General features: G+C 45.4%; 1 protein-coding gene across 3 annotated transcripts in view; it reads left to right on the top strand.

The window, feature by feature from the left end:
- Window positions 1-14,649, top strand: part of KCNK4 (potassium two pore domain channel subfamily K member 4) — a 98,379-nt gene that overhangs the window by 71,882 nt on the left and 11,848 nt on the right. For all 3 annotated transcript variants that reach the window (XM_056527162.1, XM_056527160.1, XM_056527161.1), the window contains exon 5: window positions 8,087-8,273. In XM_056527162.1, coding sequence (XP_056383137.1) covers window positions 8,087-8,273 — 187 coding nt within the window. The remainder of the gene's footprint in view (window positions 1-8,086; window positions 8,274-14,649) is intronic.

Raw genomic sequence — 14,649 nt, 5'->3', positions numbered from 1 at the left:
TGTGCGAATCGCATCCCCGACGGCCATGACAGTGCAGCGCTCCCGGTCAGCGGGACTGACCGGGGCGCTGCGGGGAGAGAGACGCCGTGAGCGCTCCGGGGAGGAGCGGGGACCCGGAGCGCTAGGCGTAACAGTACCCCCCCCCCCCTTAGGTCTCCCCTTTTCTTTGTCCGGTAACTGCCTCCCCTGGGATGAGGACACCGGGAAAGAATGGAGGGTTTCCTCAACGGCAGGCAGTACAGCAGGAGTGGGAATGGGGAGGGAGGGCAGAGGGCGAAGCCTGGCACGGGGCAGTGTGACACCAGGACGGGGGCCATGAGGAGGCACTGAGGTTTGCCTGACGGGACTGGGAGGGGGGGAGAGGCACTTCCTATGGCAGGCAGAGTCCCAGTTCTTGATCTCCCCGGTGGTCCAATCAAGGGTGGGGGAATGAAGCCGGAGCCATGGCAGACCGAGGAGGACCTCAGAGGTACAGTTGGGTAGGACGAAGAGCTCAATCACTTCGCGATGGGGTCCGATACACATCAGGAGGGGTTCTGTGCGGTAACGCACAGTGCAATCCAGTCTGACTCCATTGACCGCGGAAATGTAGAGCGGCTTGACGAGACGGGTCACCGGGATGCGGAATTTATTCACAAAAGACTCCAAATAAAATTCCCGGAGGCACCAGAGTCCAAGCAGGCCACGGCTGAGAGGGAGGAGTTGGCTGAAGGAGAAATCCGCACGGGCACCGTGAGACGTGAAGAAGCAGACTTAGAACCAAGAGATGCCACACCCACGTGAGCTGGGTGCGTGCGTGCGTTTCCCAGACGTGGAGGACGGATAGGGCAATCCACCAAAAAATGCTCGGTACTGGCACAGTAAAGACAGAGATTTTCTTCCCTACGGCGATTCCTCTCTTCCTGGGTCAGGCGAGACCGATCCACTTGCATGGCCTCCTCGGCGGGAGGCCCAGGCGTAGATTGCAACGGATGCTGTGGGAGAGGTGCCCAGAGATCTAAGTCTTTTTCCTGGCGGAGCTCTTGGTGTCGCTCAGAAAAACGCATGTCAATGCGGGTAGCCAAATGGATGAGTTCTTGCAGGTTGGCAGGAACCTCTCGTGCGGCCAGCACATCCTTGATGCGACTGGATAGGCCTTTTTTAAAGGTCGCGCAGAGAGCCTCGTTATTCCATGATAACTCGGAAGCAAGAGTACGAAATTGGATGGCGTACTCGCCCACTGAAGAATTACCCTGGACCAGGTTCAACAGGGCAGTCTCGGCAGAAGAAGCTCGGGCTGGCTCCTCGAAGACACTCCGGACTTCAGCGAAGAAGGCCTGGACTGTGGCTGTGGCAGGATCATTGCGGTCCCAGAGCGGTGTGGCCCAAGACAAGGCCTTTCCTGAAAGAAGGCTTACTACGAACGCCACCTTAGACCGTTCTGTAGGAAACAAGTCCGACAACATCTCCATATGCAGGGAACACTGAGACAAAAATCCACGGCAGAGTTTAGAGTCCCCATCAAATTTGTCCGGCAGGGACAAGCGAAGGCTAGGAGCGGCCACTCGCTGCGGAGGAGGTGCAGGAGCTGGCGGAGGAGATGGTTGCTGCTGTAGCAGAGGCAGAAGTTGCTGTAACATGGCGGTCAACTGCGACAGCTGCTGTCCTTGTTGGGCAATCTGCTGCGATTGCTGAGCGACCACCGTGGGAAGGTCAGCGAGACTTGGCAGCGGCACCTCAGCGGGATCCATGGCCGGATCTACTGTCACGATTCGGCTTACGGGTTGTGGATCCGCTGTGTCAGCGAGGGATTGGCGTGGACCGTGCTAGTGGACCGGTTCTAAGAGGCTACTGGTTTTCACCAGAGCCCGCCGCAAAGCGGGATGGTCTTGCTGCGGCAGTAGCAACCAGGTCGTATCCACTAGCAACGGCTCAACCTCGCTGACTGCTGAGAAGGCGTGGGACAGAAGGACTAGGCAGAGGCAAGGTCAGACGTAGCAGAAGGTCGGGGGCAGGCGGTAAGGTTCGTAGTCAGGATGGATAGCAGAAGTTCAGGTACACAGGCTTTGGACACACTAAACGCTTTCACTGGCACAAGGCAACAAGATCCGGCCAGGGAGTGCAAGGGAGGAGATCAGATATAGCCAGGGAGCAGGTGGGAGCCAATTAAGCTAATTGGGCCAGGCACCAATCATTGGTGCACTGGCCCTTTAAGTCGCAGAGAGCTGGCGCGCGCGCGCCCTAGAGAGCGAAGCCGCGCGCGCCAGCACATGACAGCAGGGGACCGGGACGGGTAAGTGACCTGGGATGCGATTCGCGAGCGGGCGCGTCCCGCTGTGCGAATCGCATCCCCGACGGCCATGACAGTGCAGCGCTCCCGGTCAGCGGGACTGACCGGGGCGCTGCGGGGAGAGAGACGCCGTGAGCGCTCCGGGGAGGAGCGGGGACCCGGAGCGCTAGGCGTAACAGTTACCTTTGTAGGTGTATGACTTGGATTCCTTTCCAGCAGCCAGATGTATTAAAAGGTACGCGGCAGTGCCGTACTCTCTCTTTTCTACTTGAATGGAATTTGGTTAAAAAGTTTGTGATTTTTTTTAAGCGCAACAGTAATAGAAAAGTATGTTATCATGGGTTTCATTTTAATCGGATTGACCCAAAGAATAAATAACACATGTCATTTTTACCGTAAATTGTACAGCGTGAAAACGAAACCTTCCAAAATTAGCAAAAAGTCCATCAAGTTCAATCTAAAGCCCTACTGTGTTGATCCAGAGGAAAGCAAAAACCCCTCCATGAAGCTGAAGCCATTTGCTCCATGAAAGGAAAAATTCCTTTCCAACTTCAATATAGCAAACAGAATAAATCCCTGGATCAACATCCTAACCCCATAAATCTAGTATCCATAACCTGTAATATTATTACTCTCCAGAAAAACATCCAGGCCCCCTTAAATTTATTTATTTAATCAGAAATCACAACATCATGTGGCAGTGAGTTCCATAGTCTCACTGCTCTTACCCCCTTAACGCATATGGACGTTTATGAACGTCCATTAGCGTCTCCAGAGGTATGACGCGCGCTCAGCAGATGAGCGGGCATCATACCCGGTGGATCCCGGTTGCTATAAGCAACCAGGACCCGTGGCTAATGCCGGACATCGCCGATCAGGCTGATCGGGCATTAACTCTTTAGACGCGGCGATCAACTTTGAATGAGAGTGAAAGTAAAAGCATCCCAGCAGCTCAGTCGGGCTGATCGGGACCATTGCGGTAAAATCGCGATGTCCCGATCAGCTAGGACGCAGCAGAAGTGTCCCTTACCTGCCTCCTGCTCGTCCGAACAGCGATTGATTGCTCAAGTCTGAAATCCAGGCTTGAGCAATCAACCGACGATAAAAAAACACTGATCCCTGCCATTGAATGCAATGATCAGTGTATTTAATCAATGTACTGCATGTTATAGTCCCCTATGGGGGCTATAACATTGCAAAAAAAAGTGGGGAAAAAAAGTTAATAAAGATAAAAAAAACTGTGTAAATAAAAATAAACATATGTGGTATCGCCGCGTGTGTAAATGTCCAAACTATAAAAATTAATTATTAATTAAACCGCACGATCAATGGCGTGCGCGCCAAAAAATTCCAAAGTCCAAAATAGCATATTTTTGGTCACTTTTTATACCATAAAAAAAATGACTAAAAAGCGATCAAAAAGTCTGATCAAAACAAAAATACTGATAAAAACTTCAGAGTACGGCACTAAAAATGAGCCCTCATACCACCCCGTACATGGAGAAATAAAAAAGTTATAGGGGTCAGAATAGGACAATTTTAAACGTATACATTTTCCTGCATGTAGTTATGATTTTTTTCAGAAGTAATACCAAATCAAGCCTATATAAGTAGGGTATCATTTTAACCGTATGGACCTACAGAATAAAGATAAGGTGTCATTTTTACCAAAAATGTACTGCGTAGAAACGGAAGCCCCCAAAAGTTACAAAATGCCATTTTTTTCTTCCATTTTGTCGCACAATGATTTTTTTTTCCATTTCACCGTAGATTTTGGGGTAAAATGACTGATGTCATTACAAAGTAGAATTGGTGGTGAAAAAAATAAGCCATCATATGGGTTTTTAGGTGAAAAATTGAAAGTGTTATTATTTTTAGTAGGTGATGAGGAAAAAACGAAAATGCAAAAACCCTCCATCCTTAAGGGGTTACAGTAAAGAATCTCTGTCTTTGAGGATGGTGAAATCTTCTTTCCTCTAGACGTAGAGGATGCCCCCTTGTCATGGTTACTTGCCTAGGTCAGGGATGTGGAATTCCTATCGCCCGACGCCCGGGACATGCAGTTCCGGGCGCCGGGCAGGTGAATTTTTCCGGCCCTTAGGGCCAGACCTGACGAGCGCTGCGGCACTCTGAAGTCTGTATGGGGGGCGGGGCTCCCGACTCGTGCCCGCTCCGTACTCTGCAGCCCCCGGCTGTGGAAACTTGCGTCCCCGAAGCAGAGCAGGGGAGATGAGAAGCTGTCTCTCACCTGCTCTGCCTTCTTTCTGCCATGCAGACGTGCGAGGGGGAGATGAGGCGGCGTGGCTTCTTGCTCCCCGTGCAGACCTGAGTCCTCTGCCTTCGCTCCCCCCAGCTCTAGCTTCGGAGAGCTGAGGGGAGGAGCGGTCGCACGTCTGCACGGGGCGCAAGTTTCACACTGTCGCTAATAGCCAGCATGCGGCGCTCAGCAGTGTTTATGGAGCGGGCTCCGGACTCGTGCCCGCTCCATACTCTGTTCTCAGTAGCTGGGGGCCGCCACTAATAGCCAGCATGCGGCGATCGCCGCGGCTGGCTATTAACCCTATAAATCGCCGCTGTCAAAGCTGACAACTGTGTCTAAAGGGACATGTGAATGCTCCCTGGTGGGCTAGTAGGGTGGATCGTGGCAGCGTGATCGCGAGGGGGGCGATCCACTATGGAGGTAGCCGGAGGGCTTACCTCTGTTCCTTGCTGTCCCGTGGCTCTGTCATTGATAGAGCCTGGCTGGACCAGGCTCTATCAATGGATCAGAGAGAACACAGATCAATTGAGTTCAATAGAACTCTAATCATCTGTATGAGGAATCTAATGATTCCTCCTATAAGTCTAATAAAGTGTAAAAAAAAAAAAGTTTTAATAAAAGTAAAAAAAAAAAACACATTAACCCTTCCATGTTAAAAGTTCAAATCACCCCCTTTTCCTATATAAAAACATGCAACCTGTACGCTCTTGGTCATGGACAGGTTAACACTACAGGATAGATACGTGTAACTTCAACACGCTTTTTGCGTGGCTGACATGACAGCACAATGAGTACTTAAGGGGTTTGTGGAAATCTGCTATATTCACAACTGTGTTGACAGGCCCTATAGGTATATAGGTGTCACTTGAATACACTTTGTGGGGGAGGTGAAACATCACTGCACCTCATTGGCTACTGTAGCTGGTTCAGGAACACTATTATAATGACAAATCACTACTGCGTTGACAAATCCTATAGATATACAGGTGCCACTTGAATACGTTTTTTGACTGCACCTCACTGGCTACTGAACACTATTCAATTTAGGTATATGGAGGTATGAGCCTATTTCTGTCTCTCTCCCTCTCTCTCTCTCTCTAGCAGTTCCGCCCCTCTGATTGCAGTGGGTGACGTCACTTATCTGGGTAAAGACTCCCCCCCCCCCCCCTTGCTGTGTCCTATTGTACTTTGTGCTGATTGGCACAGTAAGCAGCAAGTCACATGATATACTTGGGTTATCATGTGATATGTTGATGTCCCGACGCCATCTCACCGCCCCCTGGCTGCCCTGCTTCTTCTATCCGTCAAAAAAACATGCTTCCACTGTTTTTTGTGCTAACCGGTAAAAGCTTGAGTGTTCGCCGAGCCAGAAAAATCCTAAAGTTTAGGTCGAAACCAAACTTTTCTCCTTTACTCCTTACCACCTTTGACACCTTTTCTCTTTTTCTGCTAGCTAGAAAATGTCAGCTCTGTTGATATAGAGTCATAGCTTCAGCAAGCCTTCACCATAATCCATCACATACAGGCACATGGTGTCTTTGCATTGAACAATCACTAATATATAGTTTCAATATAATTATAGGAATATCATTAGAAAATCATTATAATGCCAAAGGGTGCCCAACTGATACTCACAGCCACGCACTTCTCCTGGCTAGATCTTGAGATCGGTGAGGCGGCTCAGCACTGACTATTGACATACCTGTGGGATATGTCAATTTTTTTATGATAGTAATGCTTTAAAGGGAACCTGCCAGGTCCCTTGGGCCTCAAACATCTTACAGTGCTCCAGTTCTCTGGAATGCCAACTAAACAACGTTTAGTCACCACCGGGCATGATTGGTTATGCAGTCACAGCGAGCAGTTTTAGTCAGCTTTCCCCATTAAATCCAAATGCAATGCTGTTTCCTTAAAGGGGTAGTCCAGTGGTGAAAAACTTATCCCCTATCCTAAGGATAGGGGATAAGTTTGAGATCGCGGGGGGTCCGACCGCTGGGGCCCCCTGCGATCTCTCTGTACGGGGCCCCGGCTCTCCGCCGAGATAGCGGGTGTCGACCCCCGCACGAGGCGGCGGCCGACACGCCCCCTCAATACATCTCTATGGCAGAGCCGGAGATTGCCGAAGGCAGCGCTTCGGCTCTGCCATAGAGTTGTATTGAGGGGGCGTGTCGGCCGCCGCCTCGTGCGGAGGTCGACACGCCCCCTTCCAGCGGGCTGTCGGGGCTCCGTACAGGAGATCGCGGGGGGCCCCAGGGGTCGGACCCCCCGCGATCTGCAACTTATCCCCTATCCTTAGGATAGGGGATAAGTTGCTCACCACTGAATCACCACTGGACTACTCCTTTAACCTTTCAAGTCCTGGGGCCTGCGGCCCAGAGACCCCACATGTTTCTTTTAAGTGATAAGGTGTAGTTCTGTTGGGGGTCACATTTTTAAATTGTGTTTGGCTCCGTTTGATTATACCATTATTAATTGTGGTGCAGCTTAATGAAGAAGATTATAAAGTTGGGTTGACAATTGGTAAAGATTCTTGAGTCTAAAGGGGTACTCCGGTGGAAACTTTTTTTTTTTTTTTTTTTTAAATGAACTGGTGCCAGAAAGTTAAACAAATTTGTAAATTACTTCTATTAAAAAAATCTTAATCCTTTCAGTACTTTTTATCAGCTGTATGCTACAGAGGAAATTCTTAATTTTTTGAATTTCTTTTTTGTGTTGTCCACAGTGCTCTCTGCTGACACCTGATGTCCATATCAGGAACTGGCCAGAGCAGGAGAAAATCCCCATAGCAAACCTATGCTACTCTGGACAGTTCTTGACACGGACAGAGGTGTCAGCAGAGAGCACCGTGGACAACACAAAAAAGAAATTCAAAAAGTAAAGAATTTCCTCTGTAGCATACAGCAGCTAAAAAGTACTGGAAGGATTAAGATTTTTTAATAGAAGTAATATACAAATCTGTTTAACTTTCTGTCACCAGTTCATTTAACAAAAAAAGGTTTCCACCGGAGTAACCCTTTAAGTTTACCTTCCTTTACCTAATGGGCAGCATAATTATACATCCTGAATTAATTTTCCATAATAAGACGTGAGTGACAATCCTCTGGTATAAGTCATACATTTAGATCAGATTCGGATTGATTGCAAGATTAGCAAAATCTCTAAAATGATGGACAGCACAGGATACATGCAGATGTATGGGGATAGCAGTTGCAGCTGCCATATTGAAAAAATTATCTGTAACAAATATTAAAAGTTTTGAATTTGCAGAATTGTCAGATTTTTTGGTAATTCTGAATAAATTTTGATTTGTGCCAAATCCATTCAGTTGTCTATAACTGCAAGGTATAAATGAAAACAATCTCTGCCATTTGAATTGCATGTAGATTGTGCACTTTTCTGGTGCACAGGTGATAGGGATATTTCAGCGCTGTCCACAACCAGGGTAAATAATTTAAAAGTATTTATTTTTTAACATGTAACGCGTTTCAAGGATGCTCCGTCCTCTTCCTCAGACATCATTTGAATTGCATCTCCTTTGTATTTTTTTCTGTACACAGAAATGGCGTGTCTCATCAACCATTGTACGGGTTATCTCAGCTGTACTCTTCATCCTTATTGGTTGTCTACTTTTTGTTCTTATCCCCACCTTGATCTTCCAAGAAATCGAGAGGTGGAGCCTGCTAGAGGCCATTTACTTCGTAGTCATCACCCTCACCACAATTGGCTTTGGTGACTATGTGGCAGGTATATAATGTCTTTATGTCATTTATTAATGTATTTATTGTATGTTGTTTTAACTGAAATATTCACCATAATTCCTTATTATAATAATTATATTTACCATTCAGAAATGTGTTCATACTTTGGGAAACATATCTATTAATATGTTCACCTTTTCAGTGTTTCAGAATTTTTTTTCGAAAGTGGCAACAGATGAGGTTGTCGGGAGAGAACTCTGCTCAAATCAGAAACTACCTTATGCTTATTGTATACATTGAAAGACCAGCATTCCCACACCAGATTCTCTGATTTCAGTACATCTAATGTAGTCTAATAGTGACTACATTCAGGTCATTTGTGAGTCTATACAGTTTTTTGCAGGGCACAGAACTCTCTAAGCTTGCAAATGTACTGAATGTATTCACTATTTGACTACATGCAGTGGGAATTCAGCTGGGTTTTCTAATTTATAATTTATATCTATTTATTTAAGTGTTGAATAGTTTTATGATGTAAATGTAGCATTGGGTCACAACCTCTTTCTGGTTACATAAGGTTTTACAGCATTCAATGTACCTAAATGGTATTTACTTTTATGGCTATTTATGAGGTCAGAGTAGATTGCAACGTGAAGACTATTGGGGGAGATTTATCAAAACCTGTGCAAATGAAAAGTTGCCCAGTTGTCCATGGCAACCAATCAGATTTCTTCTTTAAATTTTAACAAGGCCTCTGAAAAATTAAAGAAGTGATCTGATTGGTTGCTATGGGCAACTCGGCAACTTTTCCTCATGATAAATCTCCCCAATTGTCTTTATTCAGTCTTACCACTGTAGGTAAAATGGGAGTGAGAATACATGAATAGAAGGCTTGCTTGTGGCTTCTGCATTCAGCTATTTTCTCCCAGAAGACTTTTGTTTTCCAGCATATAGCAGTTTCATAACCATTTTGCTTAATGTAAAATATCACACAAGTGTATTTCCTGGGTTTTTCAACTATCAATACAAATACAAATGAAAATACCTTGAACTGATCATTGCATGAGATGTCAAAATTGTTGCCCCAGTGAACGTAGGGTTGGGGGTAGGCAGGGTTTCAGTTGATGATTTAGGTCGTGACTGGTCCGCAAGAGGAAATGACAATACAAAGGACAGCATAATAGTTTCCTTAAAGGGGTACTTCGCTGCTAGACATCTTATTCCCTAAACAAACACTGGGTTCTGGCAGCAGTGGTCGCAACATCACAACTACGCCCCCTTGTGATGTCACACCACACCCGATCCATTCATGTCTATGGGAGAGGGCATGACAGCTGACGTGGCGTGAAGTCACGAGGGGCATGGCCATGTCATCGCGATCACGGCTGCCCTCTCCAAGAATTTTGAACAAAATGTTCAGAACCCTGGGGCACGGTAGTACCCCTTTAACCTTAAAATGGCATTACTTCTTTGTGGTAACTATGCTTAATGGTTCTGATGGACAGGCTCCGTACTTAGTTACAGCAGTTGAGCAGGCTGGTGGTTGTGATTACAGCACATTTCTTAAGGATACTCACAGTATTTCTTATACTCTTGCTCACGCTGCCTTTTTTTTTACATGTAACCTGTCATTAGAGATGACTTAATGGCGCTTCCTAACTGTTCTTTTAAATCCCCAAAACTTTGTCAGATAATTGAAGATTTTGGGAGGGTGTATCAATTTCTCCAATGTGTCATCTGTCTCACCCTCACACCATTATCTCCAGTAAAGCATATAAATTTAAAGCGCAACTGTAATGGATATTATACCCCCCAGACTAATAACATGATAGTATAGATGATGATACGTGTAATGCAGCTGTACTTTTGGCTGCTCTTTATCACACTTTATCAGCAGGAAAATAGTTTTATCGTATGGTGAGCAACAGTCGGATAGGCGTGGCTGGGGAATAATGCCCCACCTCCGCCACGCCTATCCCCAGTAAGTGAGCGCAGTGACAACTGTGTGAATGACACAAAGGCCCCCACCCCCGATGTCTCGTCCTCCTCTTCTTTCTTCTCCTGGTGCCGGAGACGCGCTGCTTCTGCTTTCACTAGAGGCAGAGAGCTCGCTCCCTGCCTCTATCACTGCGCAGGCGCACTGAGCTGGTGGCAGACAATGGGAGTGAGCGCTTTCTCTCTGCCTCTAATGAAAGCAGAAGCAGCGCGTCTCCGGCACCAGGAGAAGAAAGAAGAGGAGTAAGGGCACTGTATTTCATAAATCATAAATGTGAACACAATATATGTATAGGCTCAGTGGAGTCACGCCAGCCGGCACATCATGGACATATGGGGTGGGGACCTTTGTGTCAATCACACAGTGGTGCCTGCGCTCACTTACAGGGGATAGGCATTGCGGAGGTGGGGCATTACGATCCCCAGCCACGCTTATCCGACATTTGCTGACCGCACAATAAAACTATTTTCCTGCTGATGAAGTGTGATAAAGAGCAGCCAAAAGTACAGCTGCATTACACATATCATCATCTATACTATCATGTTATTAGTCTGGGGGGTATAATATCCATGACAGTTGCGCTTTAAGCATTTATCACATCCACCAGATTTAGGTCCCCATCACACTGCCCCATCCCGTTAAGGGTCTGTTAGGTTCTTTCTTTTGCACATAACAGACTCTGAACGAGCTGGAGCACAGCAGGCACCGCTGGGTCCCAACCAGGGCCAGATTAAGGCTGCCTGGAAGACGGAGCACTTCGTTATGATGGGGCCCCCCCAAAAAAAAAAAATTGGCCTGGGCAGATTAGACTATGTCGCTTTTTTTTTTGTGGGTGTCACAGGAGTCAGGCCCCCGTTAAAATAAAATGGGCTGCATGGTCTAAAATCACTTCAGTTCAGGTCACTCTTTCCAGCTGTTGCAAAGCTACAACCCCCATTATATCTGGAGAGCTTCAGGCATTATAGGAGTTGTAGTTTTGTAACAGCTGGAGCCTCAAATTGGGGTACAGGGTCATCCATTATTACTGCAAAACTTAGAAGTGACGAGAGATCTAATGGGACAGTCAGGAGAATACACAAACATAAAATGACTCACAGGAGACGTCTTCTCTGTTGTCTTTCCTTTTCTTCTTAATCTGGTCCAGACGCCATGTCTTCTTCCAGCTCCATCTTCCTCTGTAAAGTTTGACGCCTGGACATCATTGGTTCCTCACTCTGGCAGACGATCCTCATCCTCTGTATAAAGACAACAATCATTATAACCCTTCAAGAGACTGTGCTTCCTAAATATAATACTGCCAAACCCTCTGTGACCTGTATATTATACTGCCAAACATCATGCCCTCTAAAAATAATACCACACACTGTGTCTTCCATAGTGTGCACAGAGCAGCAGAATCCCATTGAAAACAAGCTAAATTCTGCTGGCGGAAGGTCAGAGTGTGGATGAGCCCTTATTCCCCCAGACCCCTAAGTCCTCCTCCAGACTCCTGCTCCCAGAGACCCCTAAGGCTAGGTTTCCCCCTTTTTTTCTACCTGCAAAAACACAGAAAAACTGCTACTGCTTTTTCCTGTGTTATGGTAATTTTTTGGCATTGTTTTTCTTGTGCTTTTGCCTTCTCCGGAAACTTAGCCTTAAGGACCAGGGGAGGACTAAGGCTAAGTTTCCGGAGAAGGCAAAAGCGCAAGAAAAAAATGCAAAAAAATTACCAAAACACAGGAAAAAGCAGTAGCAGTTTTTCTGTGTTTTTGCAGGTAAAAAATGCACAGGCTTCAGCACTCCTGGTCCTTCGCCACTATTCTACTTTTCTGCACCCACACTGTGCTGCCGGGATATAATAGTGCCACACACTGTGCTGCCAGGATATAATAGTGCCACACACTGTGCTGCCAGGATATAATAGTGCCACACACTGTGCTGCCAGGATATAATAGTGCCACACACTGTGCTGCCAGGATATAATAGTGCCACACACTGTGCTGCCAGGATTTAATAGTGACACACACTGTGCTGCCAGGATATAATAGTGCCACACACTGTGCTGCCAGGATATAATAGTGCCACACACTGTGCTGCCAGGATATAATAGTGCCACGCACTGTGCTGCCAGGATATAATAGTGCCACGCACTGTGCTGCCAGGATATAATAGTGCCACACACTGTGCTGCCAGGATATAATAGTGCCACACACTGTGCTGCCAGGATATAATAGTGCCACACACTGTGCTGCCAGGATATAATAGTGCCACACACTGTGCTGCCAGGATATAATAGTGCCACACACTGTGCTGCCAGGATATAATAGTGCCACACACTGTGCTGCCGGGATATAATAGTGCCACACACTGTACTGCCGGGATATAATAGTGCCACACACTGTGCTGCCAGGATTTAATAGTGCAACACACTGTGCTGCCAGGATATAATAGTGCCGCACACTGTGCTGCCAGGTTATAATAGTGCCACGCACTGTGCTGCCAGGATATAATAGTGCCATGCATTGTGCTGCCAGGATAAAATAGTGCCACACACTGTGCTGCCAGGATATAATAGTGCCACACACTGTGCTGCCAGGATATAATAGTGCCACACACTGTGCTGCCAGGATATAATAGTGCCACACACTGTGCTGCCAGGATATAATAGTGCCACACACTGTGCTGCCAGGATATAATAGTGCCACACACTGGGCTGCCAGAATATAATAGTGCCACACACTACACTGTACTGCCAACATATGAGTGCCACATAATGTACCCCAGAACATATTAGTGCCACACAATCTACCCCAGGAAATAATAGTGCTACACAATATACTCTAGGACTTAATAGTGCCACACACTTTGCTGCCAGGATGTAAAAGTGCCACACATAGTGCTGTTAGGATATCATAGTGTCACACACTGTGCTGCCAGAATATAATAGTGCCCCACACTTTGTCGCTAGGATATAATAGTGCCTAACACTACACTGCCAGGATATTATGGTGCCATATGCTTTGCTACCAGGACATAATAGTGCCATATGCTGTGCTGCCAGGACGTAATGGTGCGACACACTGTGTTGCTAGGACATAATAACGCCACACAATGTACCCAGGACTTAAAGGGAAACTGACAGCCTGTTCACCTGCACTAAACCCAATACACTGGGTCATAGTGCAGGTGAACTGGAGTAGAAAAGGGTATAACGTACATAAATTTGTGAAGTAGTTTAGAAGATATTGTGCCCTGTAGATTAAATGCAGAGCAGCTTTACTGCGCAATGGAGGCTGCTTCTGCTTCTCTGCCTCCTCCTGTATGAAGCGCTAGGCCTGCCCATTATTTGTATATTTATTACTATTCACTCTCACGTCATAGTGACTCGTGTGAATAGTGAATAGTAATAAATGTACACTCACTATATACATGTACTCATCAGACATTATATATACACTCACTATATACATGTACTCATCAGACATTATATATACACTCACTATATACATGTACTCATCACACATTATATATACACTCACTATATACATGTACTCATCAGACATACATACACTCATATATACATGTACTCATCAGACATTATATATACACTCACTATATACATGTACTCATCAGACATTATATATACACTCACTATATACATGTACTCATCAGACATTATATATACACTCACTATATACATGTACTCATCAGACATTATATATACACTCACTATATACATGTACACATCACACATTATATATGCACTCACTATATACATGTACACATCACACATTATATATACACTCACTATATACATGTACACATCACACATATATACACTCACTATATACATGTACTCATCAGACATTATACATACACTCACTATATACATGTACTCGTCAGACATTATATATACACTCACTATATACATGTACACATCAGACATTATACATACACTCACTATATACATGTACTCATCAGACATTATATATACACTCACTATATACATGTACACATCAGACATTATACATACACTCACTATATACATGTACTCATCACACATTATATATACACTCACTATATACATGTACACATCACACATTATATATACACTCACTATATACATGTACTCATCAGACATTATATATACACTCACTATATACATGTACACATCACACATTATATATACACTCACTATATACATGTACTTATCAGACATTATATATACACTCACTATATACATGTACTCATCACACATATATACACTCACTATATACATGTACTCATCACACATTATATATACACTCACTATATACATGTACACATCAGACATTATACATACACTCACTATATACATGTACACATCACACATTATATATACACTCACTATATACATGTACTCATCAGACATTATATATACACTCACTATATACATGTACTCATCACA

The sequence above is a fragment of the Hyla sarda genome, chromosome 6, assembly GCF_029499605.1.
Source record: "Hyla sarda isolate aHylSar1 chromosome 6, aHylSar1.hap1, whole genome shotgun sequence".
In the NCBI taxonomy this organism is placed as follows: Eukaryota; Metazoa; Chordata; class Amphibia; order Anura; family Hylidae; genus Hyla; species Hyla sarda.
Note: the sequence above shows the minus strand (reverse complement) of the source record. Positions and strands in the feature narration are given on the sequence as shown.